The 21,341-nt window shown below is 45.0% G+C and overlaps 1 protein-coding gene across 1 annotated transcript in view; it reads left to right on the top strand.

Annotated features, from left to right (window-relative positions):
• Positions 1 to 21,341, top strand: part of Pacrg (parkin coregulated) — a 475,516-nt gene that overhangs the window by 236,239 nt on the left and 217,936 nt on the right. Inside the window, exon 3 of the mRNA XM_006975901.4 lies at positions 17,641 to 17,812. Coding sequence (XP_006975963.1) covers positions 17,641 to 17,812 — 172 coding nt within the window. The remainder of the gene's footprint in view (positions 1 to 17,640; positions 17,813 to 21,341) is intronic.

Below are 21,341 nucleotides of genomic sequence, written 5' to 3' on the forward strand. Positions count from 1 at the left end.
TGGAGCTAATAACAGAGCCTTGTTTGGCTCTTTGCCGTGATGGAAGTACAGGAAAGGAAAGGAAATCAAAAGCCCCTTTCCGTTGAGAAAGAACAATGGCCTTGAATAGGTTAGGATTGATGAGGGGAGCACTCCATCACTCTCTGCCTTTGGGCGAGTCATTTTACCCGACTAGGATGTTAGCTCTCACTGGAGAATCAAAAGGAGATTGAAATGAAGGATTTAAAGTCATACAAAATGACTTGTTATCCCAGATGACCAGATCCAGGAAGTCTGAAACCAATGCTTGCTTGACATATTATTTTGAAGAAATTTCCAGGGGGGAAAAAATGAAATGGATGATATTTGATCCATAAAGAGGAGTGTAAATTAAAAAGCAGATTCATTTTAATTCATTTGTCTATTAATATTTTCATCCAGATCTGTGTGACAGATCCTGGGCTGAGTCAAATATAGACACAAAGGCAGGTCTGTGTGAGTGTTGTGTAAATTGTAAGAGTGTGTGTGTGTGTGTGTGTGTGTGTGTGTGTGTGTGTGTGTCTGTATGTGTGTGGGGGGGTGTATGTGTATATATATATATATGTGAATGTGTATGAGTGTGTGTATGTGTGAGTGTAAATGTGTATGAGACTGTGTGTGTGAATGTGTATATATGTGTGAATATGTTTATGAGTGTGTGTGTGTGTGAATGTGTTTATGATTGTGTGTATGTGTGTGCATATATATATGTGTGTGTGTGAATGTGTATGAGTATGTGTGAGTGTGAATGTATATGAGTGTGTGAATGTGTGTATATGTGTGAATGTGTTTATGAATGTGTGAGTGTGTGTGTGTGTGTGTGTGTGTGTGTGTGTGTGTGGTGAGCACCTGGTGGTGATGGGAATTACAACCCCACTTTCACAAACCATGCCCGTCTCTGCGCATCCCCGAGCTGCTCCGGAGAGTACGTCTCCGGGCAGTGGGTGCAGGGAGCGAGTCTTTCTCCTAAGGCATCACTTCCCTCCCTTCCTTCACTGTCTTTCCCTCGGCGTCACCGAGTGTGGGCTGCAGTGGCCTCCGTGGAATGGAGTGTGTGGCATCAACTTCCCCTTGCCCTCTTCCCCTGTAACCTCAGGCATCCTAGGAGGTTATCTCATAGGGTCCCAGGTGGAGCCTCCACTCTTGTGTCCAGGGCTAACGTTCCCACGGCTGGAGCTGGTCCTCTTTCTGTTCTTTTAGCATCGAAGATACCTGATGATGTTGCTGAAGCCTGGCTGCAGGCTGACTCCACAGCCCGCCTCACACTCGTGCTGATGGATTAGCAATGTGGCATACTGTCCCTGACTCGGCATGGTCACCACCAGTCTCTGTTATGGCTTGAGACTTTCCTGACCCAACCCCTGAGAAACAAAGTGCCGTAGGCAGTTGTTGTTCTCTGCCAGCACACGCAGACACCCTCCAGGTTGTCTTCAGTATCTGTCTGCACCGTACTGTATACACACAGGTGCGTGTCCACACATGAGGCAGGCACATGTGAGCAGCCTCCACCCTGTGTGCAGGATCTGGGGAGTGTGATGCTGGCCATAAGCTTTCATTCTCTCTCCTGCTCCTTCAGAGCCCCTGCTCCAACTAGAAAGGCCACAAGAGGCTTAACTCCTACTGGAATCCAGGTAAATATTTGAGTACACATTCATTAGTTGCTCATGTAATTATAATGTGTCTAATGCTATTATAGTAAAGTGTTAGTAATGATGCCGCACACATGTCAGTCACTGCTTAGAGGTTTACATGAATGAACCAATAGTGTTATTTACCAAAGATGGCTGAAGTGTGTACTCCTAACACCCGGTTTGAATGAGGGACCCAAACGTGACTTGCACGAGGTCATATAGCTAACCTGGCACAGAGACAGGGAGGAGGTGGGGCACTTTGGTGATGTGTAAGAGTTCACAAGGAATGGAGAAAAGTGAGGGAGCACTCCAGGAGTCCAGGGCATATTCCGCATAGAGGGGCCTATTTGTTGCAACTGGAACTGAGGACATAAAGGGAAGGACATAGTGAAGCTGGAAGGGGAACCCATGGACAGAGTGTAAGAGCCAAGTGTGGGTGGTCCAGGGTTTAGGCACCACCCTTGCACATAGACGGTGGAGGCCTTTGTGGCTGAGGTCCATGGACATGGTATTTTTAGAAGGGAGATTAGACCACACCCTGGAGCATGAAAGAGAGAGGACAGATCCTGTTGGGGAAGTCATTTGAGAATCTGGTGATTTGACCATTTGCCAAATGCAAGGTAGCTTGTACCAGGAGTTCATGTGATGGTGCAGATCAAAACAGTGAGTGGAATCTGCTTTCCAGGGCTCACAGTGCAGGGAGTCAAGGATGTAAGCAAATTCATGGCATTAACTGTCCTAAGTGGACTGGGCTGTGTGTAGCTCAGTGGGAGAAGATTTGCCTTACGTGCATGAGGACCTAGGGTCAATCCCCAGTACTGGCAAAATAAGAAAGAAAGGAAGGAAGGAGGGAGGGAGGGAGGGAGGGAGGGAGGGAGGGAGGGAGGGAGGGAGGGAGGGTGTGAGGGAGGGAAGGAAGGAAGGAAGAACCCTCTGCTGGAAACATGCATAAATGACACAGGTTCCCCTCCCCCTCCCCGGAGAGGACAGGGAAGATTGATTGGGCTGGATATGAAAGAGGCCCATGGGGAAGGGGAGCACTGAGGCACAATCACATTGGGAAATCAAGTTTGGATTTCACCTGCTCGTTATGCCACACGTCGTTAATAAGTAGCCATTTTCTTCAGCTGAGTTTGATAGAAACCCACACGAGGCCACTGAGATCAACGCCACAGGTGAAGCAGTCCCACCCAGGCCTGAAGAAGCACCCAGTGACCCCGGGCTTCATTTTTCCAGCAGGCACACAATAGCCCAGCCAGATATACTTAAGGGCCAAGAAAAAACTATTAACCAAAATTAAGCACTGTAGTGGGTAGCCATTCCAGCTTTGATCTGGAAGTTCCAACCTCCATTGAGGCTTCGGTAATGGTCACTCCTACAAGGCAGAGCCAAGAGAGGGCCCCGAAGATTTGAGAACCGGATGCTCCAGGCTCGCTTCCTGGACCCTGGATGCTGGAGATAGACCAAACAGAGTTCTCCAGAGAACACCGCTGGACTGCGCTACACCTTTCCCAGACCCTGTTACCTATCCCTTCACTTGTAAGTTACCCCACAAAATAAACCTCCCTTTTAACTACGTGGAGTTGCTTTAATATTTCACCAACAAAGCACAGTTTAGAGAACTCATGAGCTAAGGGAAGAGATGATAGAGGGAACTTAGAGATGGTATTACAGAGAATAGAGAAGACCGTATACCACAGAGCTTGATGCACACGGATGCGTCCCTTCTTGTGGGTTGGAGAAATGTCCACTGTGTCAGGGAATTTCTCTTTATACCTAGGGACGAACAATCAAACAGAGAAAATATAGCAGCATTCTCCAAACTTTAGCGTGTTTATGAACTTTTATACTGATCCCATTTCCCCACCTGCTACTAGAATACAATCCCAAAGCATCCAGATTACCTGATTATTAATACTGTACTGTAAAAAACACCATGGGGTGCGTGTCCCACAGCGAAGCTCTGAAAGCAGAGGTACCACTAGATAGATAACTTGTTTTCTTTTTTAACATTAGCAGATGCCCTTATTAACCAATGTGACTCCCATTAACATTGTGTGTAACTACTTAATCATTTTAGAACATATCTATAGTCTTTTATGAACACAGACGTGTTTTTACTCCAAGTAAGTTTTATAAAGTACTTTATTAGGGTAGAGATGTAATTTCCTGCATTTCACATTCTTATTCCTAAGATTTATTGTGATTTCATGAAAACTCCTGAAAATGGGAGTTTTGAAGGGGTGTTTTGACCTGCTTCAAAGTCCCCTGCGTCACTGGCAGCCACCAGTGTCTTCCCACTTTACCCCGTGAGCTCTCTGGGCTTTAGCTCATGTCCTTCGCAAGTGACATCAACCCTTCGTTGGCTGTCATCAGCAGAGGTGGAGCCATCCCTGGGCAGGTGGTCCTGGGTTCTATAAGAAAGCAGGCTGAGCAAGCCATGAGGAGCAAGCCAGTAAGCAGCACCCCTAAGTGACCTCTGCATCAGCTGCTGCCTCCAGGTTCCTGCCCCCGCCTGAGTCTCTGTCCTGACTTCCTCTGATGATGAACTGTGATATGGAAGTGTAAGCCAAATAAACCCTCCCCAATTTGCTTTCGGTCCTGGTGTTTTATCACCACACTATAACCCTACCTAAGACAGAAGCAGTCAGGCACACAATGGAAAAGCAGCACATTCTCCACAGTTATTTTCTAGCTTTCATTTCTCCGTGCCCTTCTGTTACACAGACGTACACCTCAGCTTTCGTTCGATTTGACTCTCACAGGCCCCGTGAGCCAAGTGTGATCATTGCCCTATTTTACAGATGGGGAGACTGAGACATGAAGTGCTTAGCTTGCTCATGCTCTTACTTGTGTCTAGGAACAGGCAGGCGCCCAGGGCCAGTACCCCTCCCACCTTCTGTGCAGAGTACACTTCTGAGGACCCATGGCTCCCATCAGCAGCTTGCCAGACACAGTTCCTGGCATGCTCTTTGTAATTGGCTGGCACACCCCCTAACAAGCTTTCACAATGGATCTGCCATCTGTGCCACCTTTTTGAGCTGTCCCATGTTCCAAAATGACCCATTAAGTTCAACAGTTGGATTCTTTTAGAGCTTGGAGAGGAGTGTATAGGTAATCTACTTAGAGTCACACAGAACGCAAGCAGCGTGCCATCTGAAAATGCCAAGACACGTCTTCTTGCTAGAAAGAAATAAAATGCAATGTTAAGTGATAGATTTGTGAAAATATTCTGAACAACAGTGTCTTCTCAGAGTTCTCACCTGTCTGTGCCCATCCACACCTGCTGCTGTCACATGAAACGCCCCCAAGTCCCACAGAGGATGGCACTCAGAGACCTGGAGAGTCCGAGGTCTGGGAAATCCCAAGTTCCATCTTCAGGTCTGGCAGTGCTACAGTACTTGGGAGGAAGGAATGGGGATCCGAATGTCCTGATGATGGCCCCTCCCCATGACATGGATCAAGTCTCTCCAGAAATGCTTCTAGTGCCAAGACTTCCATCCCTCTTGTGTGGCTGCCCGCCAATACTCAGTCACATCTTCCCGTTTCCAGTAATCTTTTCCTCTGTGGCCCATGGCCAGACTTCCAACCCATCACTTCCCTTCAGGCCAAGTCATAAGCACTGGCCGCCTGCATGATTCTTTGCTCTTTAGGCATTGATTTGACCTCCTTGTCTTCTAAATGAGGAGATACCCGGAGCGTCTCACAGGATCTCTCCTGTGCCCCTCTGACCACCACAGCCTCGTGCAGATGCTCTGCTGTCTGCCACGCTAGTTCTCTGCATGGCTCCTAAGTGTTTGGTTGTGTCCACCCAGCCTCATCCTGAATCTCAAGTTCAACACATGACCTGTAACCCCAGTCCCTGTACAGCTCCTGATTCTGACAGTCAGTGTCTGGCCATCTGTCCCAAATGCTGGAGATATCGCCATCATATGTATTCCATCCTGTCCTCCACTCTCCGTGTCTAGTTAATCACATAACCCTGTTCAACACTCCTCTAGTCCTCCCCAGATAGATAGATAGATGGATAGATAGATAGATAGATAGATAGATAGATGGATGGATGGATGGATGGATGGGTGGGTGGGTGGGTGGGTGGGTGGGTGGGTGGGTGGGTGGGTGGGTGGGTGGGTGGATGGATGGATGGATGGATGGATGGATGGATAGATAGATAGATAGATAGATAGATAGATAGATAGATAGATAGATAGATAGATAGATAGATAGAGACAGACATCCTTTTCTGTCATTTCTTTCTTGTCTATGTTAGAGATCACAACTACAATTCAGGCCGCTGTGGCTTCATATCTGAACCTCCATTGACTCTCACTCTCAGACATTCACCCCTGAACTCTGATCTTCCTACAATTCCCACTGGATCATTAATAACCACACACTTATTACATCATCTCTAACCTTCTCTAAAATGTCTAGTCCAGTCTCCACCTAACACAGAGGCCCTCCTGCCTCTTCAGAACTGCCTGACAGGTCCCCCTAACCCAGGCCACATTAGCCCAAAGCAGAGACCATCTCCTGAATAAGCTCTGGCTGTCTTCCACCAGACCTTTCTCAGGGGACACTTTTCCAGAACTGTGACACCTCTCATCTTCAAGTCTTGTCACAGCCTCCACCTGACGACACAGTCTCCTATTCACTCCATCCCATCGTTATTTCTGCTTTCTCCTGAGCAGAGGCCCTTCCTGGGCATCCTTGCTGTGTGTCCCGCTCTGGCATCTAACCATTCTTAATCCTTTCTGTGACTGGTGTCTTTTTAACTTCTGATTTAGTTTCCTAACTAAGACACAGAGGAAATCCCAATTACAAACAATGCAAATAAATCCTAACTAACCCCTGTCAAACACATGTACAGTATGCTGATGTGGGAGACAGACCGCCCCTGCCCCACACAGTTGGGCTTCTTGAACTTGCCTTAGGGCATTTCCACATGAGCTAACCCTTGCTATCCTCTTCTGTCTTCTTTCCCTGACCGAGTGTGCTACAACCAACTGTATGCTGCTGCATTCCAGGACAGGTTTTTTGTAAACTCTGGCATGGTCTACAATGAATACCAGTGGCAGGAACCACCAATAGTGTCTTCCTCTCAGTTCCTAAAATTTCGCTGAGATGCCCCAGGCCTATCCCACAGTGTTTCCTGCTTTGTTCCATGAACATGTGCTACCCACAGACCCATCCCCTGCACCTCTCCAAAGTGTGCTGTCTGTAGCATTGATCAGGAATGTGATAAAGGGCAGATGCACTCTAAAAATGTATTTTTATACACATTTTACCCCTTGGTATTTCTCTTTGGTGAAAATAAATGCTAATTTTAAGTTTTAAAAAATTTCCTTACCTTAACTTTTTGGCAAGTGATGGAGAATGGGAAAGTTCAAAGCTACAGAACATGGGACTCTTTCTTATTTATTACACTTGAAAGTATCATTCATTGACTGCTACAGTTACGAACATAAAATTTCTCGATAATAAAGGTTAAGTGTGAATAAATTCGAGATCTGCTTACAACTGACCTTTAACTGTCTGGGTAGCATTTTTGACAGAAACTTAAAATAAGGTTATTGAACAAAGTAATTTGATTTTCTATCCCACGTCCAGATTTGTGACTCCATAATTAATATCCTCCACCTAGACAGGGCAATCAGTATTTATATAAAGTAGTGACCATTCAGGCAGTGATAAATTGCCACAGAATACCATATTTTGTAAGTTTCCATCTATCCATCTATGAGCCTGGCCAATGTATCCATCGATCCCTAAAGATCTTTCCTGTCTTGTATTAATACCTACCAGTAATGAATTAATTTTCTCCATAAAGTCTTAAATATCAAGTGTTTATTTTATTCCTTAATGAACTCATTTTGTTTTATTTATCTCTGTAGTGAACTTCTGAAAAAGTATTTTCTACATGTGTTTTTAGTCACATATGGGAATGCTGTTCTCTTTGGTGCATTTGGTGTTCTCTTTGGTTCTTAGTCAGCCAGTACTCTGAGCTCTTTCACTGGTTAGAAGGGTCGGTAAATTCCCTGAATGTGCTCTGGAGACAGCCATCCCAGCCTCAACACTGAACAACTTTTTTTCTCTCGTGCATGCTTTCAGGATCATTTATTTTTCTTGTCTTGTTATATTAACAAGAACCTTTCCAATACTGAATAAAGTAACAGTGACTGTCCAAGCTTCACCATAAGGTGTCACGTCTGCTCATGCGTTTTCCCTCAGATTTAGTCTAAAAACATGACTATAATGTTGCAATGTCCTAGCGTTTTACCCACTAGGCCCTGGTTTTTAACGTATGCTGGAATCTTGATTTTCATGAGGTCCAGTTGTCTTTAGGGGACACAGTGTTGAACCTGGGCTCCTGTGGTGAGCTAGGCCGCTGTCTTTTGTTCCCTCTTTTGAAATGATGCCTCTTCAAGTGGGTTACAGAATTTCACTGTGATCCAGTGCTTCAAATGTTTGTTTTTCTGTAGTGATTTTCTTGTTGATTTATGAGTAATTCAAAAGAGTTTCTAAATTCCTAAATCGGTGAGGATTAGAAGTTTGACTTTTGCCTTACTACGTGTTATTTTTTTTAATTTTCTTTAAAAAAAAATGACATCCAGGACAGATGTTTTAGGTTCCCTTGAGACTCCTTTTATGGCTTAGTACATATTTAGCTTTCAAGAATATTTGGAATGTGTTTTCAAAGAATGCATTTTCTGTTATTGTCCAATTTGAAATTCTGTGTAGGTCCACAAAGTGGGACTTAATGTCTCAAATGTATTTTGAAGTTTTATATTTTAAAAAAGTTGAAAAGAAAACTATGGTTTATAACTACCCTACAAAAGACGAACAGTGATCAGGCAGTTGTCATAATCAAATAAAAGGATTGCAAGTTCATGACCAGCAACCAAGTGAAAGAGAGAAGAGAAAGCCAGGAAGGACTTTTCTGTAAGTGTAGAGTTTCTGTACGTGCATCGGACATCTGAGTACCAGCTGGAAAGGAGCCAGAGCTGAAAGTGAGCCTTGTACCTCCCACCAGAAAAGTCACCAGCATGTTAATGATGTAAACAGAGAGAAAAGATGAAAGGTTTCTAATTGGCTATATTCTTTATGGCGCAAAATTGGAGAAAACCCCATCTAATGATAATTCAAACTTCGGAACACAGAAAAAATTGAAAATTTTAGCGGCATGACAAGGGCTGCATTAGCAAAAGAAAACCGAGGTGTTTCTTCTGCATACAAATGACAGTGCCCCATCCCAAAATCAAAAGACCAGAAAGGAAAACCAATGGTTCATAGTGAAAAATAGCAAAGAATAGGAAAATATGATTCACGGGAGAGAATGTACAAATGTGTTTCAGAAATGCCTTTGAAAGGTGGTTATGCTCACGGAAAGAGAAATGCATCTTAAAGCCGCACTGAAATGCCATTTTTACCTCTAATAACGTTAAGAATCCACCTCGGATCGCATTCTTTCTGGATAAACAATAGAAACACAGGTACTGGTTTATTGCTTATGGGGCTATAACCTGATACCATATCTGTGAAGCACTTATTTGTCAAAAAAAATCTGTCAAGATGGCTTGTGGTGTGTGTATGTGTGTCATTTTGACAACACACATACACACACACACACACACACACACACACACATATATATACATATATATATACATATATATTGGCAGCATGTATGTGCTGTTACATATATTATATGTGTTGTATCATGTATATATGATATATATTGTGATAAAGTAATTCTTCCCCTTGGATTTTATCCTGCCTCCTATTTCCCACCTTGCATCTTGAACGTGTCCATTATAAATTAATACATAACAAGGATGTATCTTGTGATAGCCTGTCTTTAGAGAGCCAGCTTGACCCATTACCCTTCCTTTGTTTATATATCTAGCTTCATCTTAGACGTCCTCAATGCCTGTCTCTTCCCGGATAGGGCTGTTTCATGAGCCTCCTATTGGATTTCTAGAGCCTGATCAATTCCCTCTTCTCCATCCTGGTCTCGTGGAAGTTGATTTTGTTTCTATTTTTCAAGAGGTCCTTGCATTTTAATATGATTACTGGGTCCAAAGGTGATCAATCCACAGCCGCCCTCACCCCTGTGCTGTCAGAACTGGCCGTGACTTGACTTTGTTCTTCTCCTATCCCCCTGTTGCTGTCCCAGCATCGGGACTCCTCTTTATTGATGATTTCTAAAGGGTGTGTATGGCCTGTGATTATTCTCTCTTGCCAACCTCTCAATGATGTATTTAGTACATCTTCTTTGCCCTGTATTCAGTCAACCTTTAAAAAAAAAATCCTTTGATAAGCCACGGGTTAGAGAAATGCCCCCTCAGTGCTGGTCAAGTCCTTTGAATTTCTCCTTAGCTTTGCCAGCAGCTCCACGGGGTTGTGCTGTGGCAGAAGGACTTTTGTTCCCCCAGAATGTCGCAAGAATTTTTACCATCTCCTGGTCTCCGTTAATGAGAACTCTGACTTCAGTCTAATTTTGATCCTTATAGATAGCCCGTCACTTGTTTCTGGTTGCTTCAAACTCTTTCACCTTGGAGTTTCATGGTTTTTCTTTAAAATGTCTAGGCCCCGCATCCTTCATCTGAACGCATGCGTCTTTCTTTAATTACAAAAGCTTCTCAGCCATGATTTTCTACCTGCTGCTGTGTGACCCCCAAGAGCTGGAAGAGTCCGTCTTTGCCGAGGCGCCCTTCACACTTCCCTCACGCCTCGCTTGCTGCTGCAGTCCTGTGGTCCAGATGCCCAGCCCTCAGCTCGCCCGTGGCCACTCCAGACCCCAACCCAGGCCTTTTCAGTGAAGGATGCTGCTGTTTCTTCCTAGCAAGTGTCGTTTATCTCTCACATTTTACTTTATAGTGTGTGTAATGTACGTGTGTGTTTGGTGTGGGCGCGTGCGTGTATTCAGGTGAGTACATCTGCCGTGCCACATGTGTGGTGCTCAGAGGGCCACCTTGGGTGACAGCACTGACCTTTTGCCTCGTTTGAGACAGGGTCGCTTGTAGCTCACCTTTGCATGTGCCAGGCTAGGTAGCTGGCTCACGAGCTTCCAAGGATTCTCCTGTCTCCTTCCCGCATGTCCCAGATGTGCTGGAATTACAGATGCACCCGACCACATGTGACTTTACATGGGCTCAAATTCAGGAATCTACACGTATGTTTCCAGCACTCTGCTGAGGCGTCTCCATAGCCTCGTCACTTTTTGAAAAGGCCTTCTTGAAGTGTCCCTTTTCATGTCTCACCCTCTTATTTTGGGCTGGCAGCTCACTCCCAAACCCACAAGCCTAGTGAGGAGTGAGGGTCACTCTGTCGCCAGGGTGAGTGGTAGAAACTTGTCGGGAGCTGCACTTTCTGATTGGCAGCCCCCGATTGCCCCCCATATTGTGTAAGTGCTAATGCTCTTTCATTGGTTTGGTGTCTGGTCCCTGTGAATGTCACTACTATTGTCTGAGATTGAATTTCTTGTCTTTACGATCTTTGGGTTTTTTTCTCGGAGACTTTTTCCACCGAGAGTTTCCTATCAAGTTCTCTTTCCATTTCTACAAACGAGGGAAAGATGCCTTCTAGTCCCCTCTTCACAAGGGGAACAGCCCTCAAGTTCCTTGGCTGCATAGGCATTCTTGCTCAGTTCCCTTCTCTTGGCATGCTGTATTTCCAGCACCCTGACTCAGCCTGGGACTGAGGTCACCTGTCACTACCTGGAGCCCTCCACCTACCTCCGCGATGGGATTTCATCCTCATCTCCAGTATCTGGGGATTTCCTGAGCTCAGCTCATTTTCCACCTGTGTTCTTAGGACAGTCTGTTTGATGGTTTAGACGTTTGGGCAGTCTATGGCTTCATCTCTGTCTTGTCTGCAACCTTCCCGCTGCCAGGTTCTTTTCTATGCCAGAAAGAATGTTTCATGTTAAAAAGTTTCCATGTCAAAGTTATACACACAACACATATGTTTTTGTTATGCATTTAATATAGCTGAAACATAAAATGGCTGAAATGATTTTAAGTTATTCACCAGGACTGTGTCTATACCCACTGAAAGACAGGACCCGTATATGTGTGAAGTGTTTTATACTCATTATCTACAGTCAGACTGCACCTAACACCTATAGGATTTATTTGTAAGGCTTCTTGCAACAAGTTAGTGGCTGCCTCTGGGTGGGGAACACTGTAACAGCTTTGTTTTAGAAATGTCATAGTAAGTACATATGAGCCCATAATATATTCATAGCTAATTGTGCCTTTATATATTAGCTTATAATTCTGAGCAGCGTCCTCAGGAGTTATTGCATGGGTTATGACAGCATTTATTTTCTGTATTCCATTTGCTAATTGAAGCAACCATGTGGAAAGTGTGTAGTCTCTGGTCGGAATGTCCCAGAAGTTGTTAACCACACTGTGTTTCTTACCAGTCAGTATGGCATTGTTGACAGACACATCCGTTCTGAGGATAAAACACTGTATTTGATAGGCTAATGGAGATAGAGTTGTATTGCTTTTAGCCAGAGATCACCAAGGACTTAGACATCCAGCAGTGCAAGCATGTGATCTTTACAGTGTTTCCATGGATTCACAAGATGGTTTTGTGCATGGGACACTTCACGTGTCTGGGTTGCTGTCCAGTAAGGCACCTGTGACTTGAACCTTGTGTCCAGCACTGCCCTTGGCTCTGTCCGAGTCCAAACAGTTCCTTCTAGTTCTGGATTTCAGAGATGTTCATAAGAAGATTACCGAATGTGCAAACTAGTGTTTATGGTGACTCTTGAAGAATACACGTTATATTATGCACTGAGCTGGTAACCTTATGCTCAGGAAACTCCATAGACAGAAAGATATTAGTTGTTAAATAAATTGTAAAAAGGCCATTTTTAAACCCAAATGAACCAGCAAGGCCAGTAATTAGAAGAGCATAGGGGTCAGTGGTGCAGCACTGTACACTATAAATAAGGGACCTCCGAACTTGCCCACTTCATGACTTGAGCCAAGTCATAATTAGTCTCAACATCCACATTTTTACAATGCAGACCTTGTCATTACCACCATGAATATATTTTAGGGTGGTTGCACCTGAAGGTACTTGGAAAAGAGGGACTTTGGTTGTAAGGTTTCAGACATACACAGGCCAGTCTGTGAAGACCCTACATGACTTCTAGTGGATTGTAGATTAAGTATTAAATAGGACTATTTAATTTAAGATGAACTCTTGGTTGTCTTTTAAGATACTCAAAACATTGTCATGAAATACTCAAGTTCATGAGATATGTCCCCACAGAGAGAACAAAAGTGTTTTATTTGAGGAATAAAGTTGTGGAATTCGCAAACTCTTAGGGATGTGTACATACCTTGCTGCTTCAGGGTCAACATAAAGCTCTCTCCACCCTTTGGGCCCCTGTCCCGGCCCAGGATGAACATAGGCTCTCACCACTGACCAGAGTTTCTCAGCTGAGTAGACTTCCTAGTAGACTTCAAACGATCAGGCTTCAAATCCAGGGTCCAGCAAGATGGCTCCGCAGGTGAAGGAGCTTGCTGCCAAGCTCAAGGACCTGGGTTTAATCCCTGGGACCAACCTGATGGAAGGAGAGAACTGATCCCTGAAAGTTGTCCTCTGACCTCCACAAGCACACCATGGCATGCCCACACTAAAGAGTAAAGACATAATTAATAAATGGATAGGGTTAAAACCCTCCGTGCCTCATCAAGTACTCTTATGAGCATGTCCTCCTCAGCACGACAAGCTCACTGAATAACAGGACCCCAGAGACTTAATACAGGTTTAGAGAAAGTCACGGAGGGTGCATTGTTGGCAGAGAGGCCTCCCTGAGCTGATGTTTAGGTGAAAGGATTTGATCTCAGAGAACTCTGGGGGTAAGGGAAGTGGCCCATGGATTGAATTGTCTCCCCTCCACCCCCATCCACCATGTGTAGGTGCTAAAACCAATGCACCTGGAATTAGAGCTGGGCCTAGATGGAGATGATGATGAGTCCAAAGGTATCAGTGTCCTTCTGGGAAGTGGCAGAAACTTGAGGACCCACTCTCTCCACGCAGAAGAATGGCCCTGGGGAGGTGAGCAAAGTATGGAAGAGAGCCCTCAACAGAACCCTCAACAGAACCTAGCCATGTTAAAATCTGATGCTGCATTTCCAGCCTCCATAACTGTGGGAAAATACGTGTCTAAGGTGTGTGTGTGTGTGTGTGTGTGTGTGTGTGTGTGTGTGTGTGTGTACACAAAGAGGCATTGTTATGGTTATGTAGGTCAGAGGTTGATGGAAGGTGTCTTCTTCAATGCCCCCCACCTTGGTTTTTGAGACAGAGTCTCTCACTAACCCTGTAGTTCCTGATTTATCTGTGGCCAACAGGCCCTGGGAATCTCCTTCTCTCTGCCCTTCCAATGCTGAGGTTACAGTTGCACACACTGCTGCTGGCTTTTCATGTGGGGGTGAGGACCTGAAGTAGTAGGTCGTCATGTTCGCATGGTATTCTCCTGACCAGCTGAGCCATCTCGACAGCCCTAAATGCCTGTTTTGATACATCCGGCCACTAGTATTTTGTTTGTGCAAGCTGAGCTCTCGGAATGTGCATCCAAAGAAAGTTTCTAAGTGGGGAGGGATGAGGGCAAGTGAGTCTCCAGAGCAGTGCACATGCTGTCGGGGGGCACTATGATGCAAAGGCACCCACAGCACAGACCAGGGAAGCCCTGTGGGGCTCTGATCAGAATCAGTGGAAGTCCATCACCCTAAGGGGTGGGAGGGCCTCAGCAGTGGGGATGTGGTACCAGGAGGCCCAGGGAAGATGCTAAGTTCATGGGGATGCTGTGTTGTACTAATGAGATCAGAAGAGGGCTAAGAGGATTAAATAAAAGGTGATCATTGGTGGCCTTGACCAAAAGAAATGGGGGAACCCATGGGAAAGTGGGTAAGGGAGAGTGAAAGGAGAGAGCCATGGGCATCACTCTAGAGGATTCCTTTGAAACACTTTACTGTGAAAATGGTCCTATTGTTCCTAGGAGAAATTTAGGGAAAACAGAAATGGAAGAGGAGGGGTTGAGGAGGGAAGGACAATAAAGAGAAGTCAGAAGTCAGATAAAATGTTATTAAAACACACGAAGCTCCCTCTACTGAGTGGACCCCAAGAGGGCTTGCCAAGGCCTGGGTAAATTCAACAAAAGGAAACAGTATTATGCTCATAAAATGGGTCCCTAGAAGACATGCAAGCGGGAAGTTTCATAAGGAAGTCACCCCTATCTGGTGGACAGCACCTACAGCATTTAAAGAAGGTTGTGTGGTCAGCATGCAATGGAGAGGTGCTGTGCACTGTAAAGGTGGCTGATCCGCACTGATGGCTGATGCTCAGGTGACAAACAGGTCAGGAGAAGACAGAGGCTAGCCCCTTCTTTCTCAGTCTCACCACTCAGCCCCTCGCTCATTCTCCCTGTCTGCGGCTGCTCCCTTCTCTTTCTGTGTTACTTTATGAACTTTCCTTACAGCTTTTTTGAAAACAGTGTCATGTGGGTACTCAGTATTTGTCACTTAAAGAAACATTATAAAATGGAAGAGGGAGGGGCTGGAGAGGTGGCTCAGCAGTTAAAAGCACTGACTGCTCTTCCAGAGGACCCGGGTTCAATTCCCAGAACCCACATGGTGGTTCACAACCATCTGTAACTCACACAGGCATACATGCAGACCAAACACCAATGCACATAAAAATAGAAAAAAAAAAAAAAAAAAAAGAAAGAGTGAAAGCAAATCCCACCATAAGTGGAGTAGGGGAGGCCCTCCAAACACAAGGTCAGAGAAAGGAAGGAAGTAAAGAAATGAACAGCACACTTTATAGTGATGTTAATATTCGATTAGACTTCATCCAATTGCATTGATAATGATGAGGAAAATGAAGATGTAAGGACAAAGGACAATTCACCAGGTTGTAGCAGTGTAGAACCTCAGTGTGCTCATGTCCACTTGGCTCGGGTTTGAATCCCAGCTCTAGCATTATGTATGAGCTTCAGTTGACCTTAAGGGAGTTGTTTAAACACCCTGCGCCGGCAGGTTTCCCATACTGACCACTGAGATGCTAGTTGTATCTTTTAACGTGGTGTGTTAAGGCCACCAATGCAATGTTGATAGTTCCTGGCATCATGAACTCTGACATCAGTGTTGTTCATAGTATTGCCTCAAAGCATGGAAAGCAAAAACAGGATCCCAAGGAAAATCAGCATGCCAGTGATCTCGTTAGGAGATATTTATCTTCCTTGTCTCCCTAAAAATACATATCTGAAAATACCTGGGAAAGAAAAAGGTAGCTACAATAAAGTGTTTCAACAAGCTGTTCTATCTTCAAAGTCATTGCGGAATCATCCCACATAATAAATAAAGCACAATCTACCTAACGCAACTGGGAAATAGAAAGGAAAAAACGGATAAAAAATAAAACTAGCAACCATAAAAATGACAGGCGTTAAATCAGGCACAGCTCTACCTGTAAATGACTTAAGTTAACATATGAGAATACAGTCTTAGATCACATCAAAATACAAAAGCTGATAATTGTATAGGTCACACCTACAAGTACAATGTTCTAAAAAGGAAAATAAGCTAAATATAAGTTTCTGTAACAAAGAATGGCTGTGATCAGTGACATGGGATTTTTTTATATATACTTAAAAATACAAGTGAAAAAATGTACAAGAATTGACTATGAATCAGGTGACAAGGTAAAATTATAGGTAATGTTGTACCATTTATATCCAAGCGATACAGCAGTAAATTTCCCATAGTGTGCAAAATACCACTCCAAAACCACTTTGAAATGTGCAGAGAACCTTACAAACACCATTACTCAGCAGCTATTCTGTGCATTCTTTCTGGAACCAAACAAGTTGTATAAATTGACAAGGAGTGGGTAGCAGAGATGAGCCTGTAGACTCCAGAAGGCTGGGAGGGAAAACACCCGTTACTATGGGGGCATTTCTCGAGGGTCACTTAAGTAGGTGATCACAGGAAACTGGGTGATTGGTAAGGACATGGAAACAGGGAAAGTGGCGCTGTTCTGGGATAGCCACTTCCGTCTGCAGCATAGATGAGTGTGTCTGTGTTGAGTCACCATCACGCTACCACCTTGCCAGTGGTCAGTCTGGCTCTTCCACAGGGTGGAGAGCTGGGCAAAAGCCAGTCTCTTCCCTGTGCATGATTCCCCACCCACCTGCTGAGTCCTCTGCCCTAGAACTTAGTCCCACTCCCCAGCTGTACCCACCGGTGCTGGAGGTCGCGGCGAGGGTCTGGCAGGAAGCCATGCCGTGACATTGGGGGTGAGGGATGCAGCCCAGGGGACACAGACACAGCTCTGCTCCTCAAGAAGCAGGCGAGGGAGACTGATCTGTGTGTTAAAAGATCCACTTAGGATTGGAATATGCGTCGTTCACCCCCTTGTCTTCGTGGTGGCACCAGTATTATACTGTCACCCATGTTCCAGGAAACCATATGTGACCCTAACTGCCTCATTGGCCAGTTATTGACATTTGTATATATTCCCTATTAGGTTCTTGTTAGAAATTTACATACCGATCTATTTAAACTGGTTTGGGTTTTCTTTCATTTTGTTCTTAAACTTATGTTTTCAATGTACCTATCTTGAATCCCGATCTGAACATTCAAGATCAAACTTGGCCCAAATGGTAAAACAAAAATCAATCAAACAAACAAAAACCCTACGAAAATCAACAAATTATTAATGTGCTCCCAATGCAGATGACATGTGACCAAGGCACCTGATGGTTGAGATTTGAAAATTGGCAATGTTACCCTCGTTGCCAAGAGATGAAAGGCATCTGGCACGATCCTGGTGGGTGCAGGGGTCAGTCACACGTCCATGAAGGACTGGAGAGTCTTCTTCCCCAAAGCAGGGGACAGAGCTGCATGGTGGCCCTGCACACCCCGCTGCCCCGCTGTTCTCACACAGTGTTTCTCCTCTCTGCCTCCAGGTGGAAATTGAGAAGCTGGATTACCATCATTACCTGCCTCTGTTTTTTGACGGGCTTTGTGAAATGACGTTTCCCTATGAGTTTTTTGCTCGGCAAGGAATCCACGACATGCTGGAACACGGGGGGAACAAGATTCTACCTGTCATCCCACAGCTCATTATCCCGATAAAAAGTAAGTGAACAGGTAAAAAAGCGTCACTCTGTCTCACGCCGCCACGTTTGACAACTTGCTAATTAAGCGGTAAGGCACAACAGACCGAGGCGATCCCCAGGCTAGTGGGAATTTTTATAATTTGGCTTATGAGGCCAGACAACTGAAGTCTCTGAAAATATTTCTCATCACTAATACGATACCAGTACTTAACACAAACAAAACAAGTCACGTGAGAGTCATGCTAATTTGAGATATTGCATGGCCATGACGCAGTGTTCAGACACTAACTTGTCCATTCAGGGATAATGTGTGTGACATTTTATGTGTTCTCTACCCAAACCCCAAGTTCTTGTTAAACAGCACCTCTAGAAATGCAGTTTTGTCGAGTGTCTGTGAGGTATTAGGGGTCATAATTTCGGGATCTGGAATGCAGAAAATAGTTTTTAGCACAGGGACTTTTGAATCCACAGTGGGTTCCTGCAGTGACTCTCGGAGACAAGGACCACTAGCATTTCTGTTTATACCTCGAGAACATGTTCCTTTCTGCGGTTTGCTCGGGCATGACTGCCTCCAGCTTGCCGGAAAGCAGCCTCTCATGCGGCTTGCTGAGGTGTTCTGGGAGTTCTCCAGGCACCCGATGAGGTTTTGGTTGCTCTCCATCTTGTCTGTCTTCTTATCTTCTGCTAGCACTGGTAATAGAATCGCCACAGGCCTGCCTATCCCCAGACGGAGAATCAGGCCGTCCCCTCTCACCAGTCACCACATACCCAGGGCGGCTTGCTGTGCTTTTCACTGTCACCCCTGATTAAAATCAGGAGGTCGGAGCCTCTGAGAACTCCACAGAGGATGAAGTTCTGTCTTTTCCCTGCCTTGAACCACCCCAGGTATTCCCACCTCCCAGCTTTGGACTCAGCTGGGCCACGGCTCGCGCAGGGTGACAAGGACCTTGCCTCCCCTCCTAACGTGCTGTGCCATCTCCTATCCAAGCCAACGGCTTCCCAAAGACTAGAAGGCCCTTTCCTGGGCTTCTAGGCTTTTGGGGCCCTTCTTGATTGTCTCGGGGGTGCTCTGGCCACATGGCGTGACCAAAGTGAGAAGAAAAGAGATCCGCACGGGGACCACTACCCAGCGCCTGGGGTACTCGGTTTTGCTTATGGCCATCTTTTGTTGGTTTGAAGTAAGCGGCATTAAGATTTGTGACTTCAGCACTCAGCTTCTCATCATTACTCACAGAGTCAGCTCTGGAACTTTCTGAGCTGGCTTTGAACTTCTGGGGAGACGGTAATATACCCAAGAAGGGTCAAAGCAACCTTGTGTGAAAAGGAAAGCCCTTCACATGGGCCCCGAGTAGGCGGCAGCCCTTCCTCTCGTCCGTCAGCCACCTGAAGGAGCCTTTACGGGACCCCAGGAACGAGACAAAGGCCGAGCTCGCTTGAACCTTTCCTACTTGGGATTTGTTCTCTCCACTGGGCCATGGGCTTAGAGGTGGTCACTTCTAATTGAGATACCACATTTCTTCAAAGATGATATACAAGTCTCACAGAGAAACCAAAAGGGCCAGAATGTTCTCTCCAGGAACCGCCTGACCATTTCTCCCCACACCCATCAGAAGAGCAGCAAAGTCCAGATCTTGGTCCTACAATTTAAAATAGATACTCTGTCTTCAAATGGGTACCTCCTTGAGAGGTTTCCACACTTCCTTGGTGCAGATACTGGGTGCAGAAAGAGTGTTCCTACATGGTATTTGGATTATTTTTTACCATTAAAGGAGACCAAATCAGAGAGGTGACCCTAGGTGAAGGGACAGGTAATCTGTCTGATCTGTGTTTGAAGGCACATAAATAAATTGAAAGAAGCAATGCGTTATGAAGATAAAAATGATGGCACTGACATACCCCAGGTCATTTGTTGATAGAAGAAACATTATTAAAAACTCAGTAAACATGATTCGTCAGGGAAAATTAACAAGTAGGGAATTTGATAGCCCAAGGTTCCAGTAGCCAGGACAATCTGTTCCTGGTGCCTGTCATTGCGTGGCTCTCCAGGATGTGGTCACCATGTACCCATCCTGGTTCCTGTCACTGAAAGTCAAGCATCTCTCAGGGAGAAATGTTGGTTCACTATGCAGCATCTTGCAGGTTTCAGCCCAGGGTGGGAAATATGTGTATAAAATACATCTTCCAGGTAGAATTCTGGAATGAGGCTAATTGATCTAGAAACAGGCTGATGTACATAATTGGCATGACGTGTAGTAGCTGTGTGTACCTTATTTTCAAACCATACTATTGGGATAATTATGACTTTAGGGGCAAAAATGAACCTTCTGTCACCTGCTAGCTGTTCTAATCAGTATCTATGAAGACAGAACATGAGTAACTCACTTTAGGGAAGAGAGGTAGGATCCATGCGCTCTGTGCATTCCCAGAATCCGGGATTTATTTTATTAAATAATTACATAATTGTTAATCCTGTAATGAAACATGGATGCACTCAGTGGGTCTAGTATTTTCCAACTGAAAAAAAAAAGTAAGAATAGAAATATAGTTTTCCCCTTTTTCCTATTCCTCCACTTGGGACCTCAGTTTTAACAGGCTTTAAAGAAAAAAGAGTTTCCAGGCCGCAGTGGTGCACGCCTTTAATCCCAGCACTCGGGAGGCAGAGCCAGGCAGATCTCTGTAAGTTTGAGGCTAGCCTGGTCTATAGAACAAGAGTTAGGACAGGCACCAAAAACAACACAAAGAAACCCTGTCTTGAAAAGCCAAACTAAAAAATAAAAATAAAAAAAGGTTATGCTTTGCCAGGCACTCTGGTGCACTCCTTTGTGAGTTCGAGGCCAGCCTGGTCTACTCAGTAAGTTCCAGGACAGCCAGAGCTATGTAGAGAGACTGTTATAATCTGAGCTTCCTCTGCCTGTGATTCGACCCCAGTCTGTCAAAGTGTTCTCCATCTTCTTGTTGTTTCTGGTGATAGAAGCTTTCTTGATGATGTGTTTGGTTATCTATTTTTCCACTGATTTTCCTGGGGAATTTCAACTTAGAGGCACACATCTCGGCAGTAGACACTTTTCCTGCATTCTTTCTGTGAGGACGTGGCTGTTTTCTCTTCCTGCCTCAGAACTCCCAGGCAGTGTGTCCTGCCTCACAAGCTGCCCGTTCCCTAAGCCTTTCCTTCTGTTCAGTTTTCCATCTCTGCCTCACAGTTCTGCATCCTAGAAAACTTCCTGGACTTTATCCCCAACCTTAAAACATCTTATTTTAGCTATTCTTTTTGTTTGTTTGGTTTCTTTCTTTCTTTCTTTCTTTTTTTTTTTTTTTTTTGAGACAGGGTTTCTCTGTGTAGCTTTGCGCCTTTCCTGGAACTCGCTTTGGAGACCAGGCTGGCCTCGAACTCACAAAGATCCGCCTGCCTCTGCCTCCCGGGTGCTGGAATTAAAGATATATGCCACCACTGCCTGGCCTATTTTAGCTATTCTTAACTTTGTTTTTTCTCATATTCTTTTTTTTTTTGTGGGGGGGGGGAGCTGAATATCGAACCCAGGGTCTTGTGC

Source organism: Peromyscus maniculatus, chromosome 16, assembly GCF_049852395.1.
Source record: "Peromyscus maniculatus bairdii isolate BWxNUB_F1_BW_parent chromosome 16, HU_Pman_BW_mat_3.1, whole genome shotgun sequence".
NCBI lineage: Eukaryota > Metazoa > Chordata > Mammalia > Rodentia > Cricetidae > Peromyscus > Peromyscus maniculatus.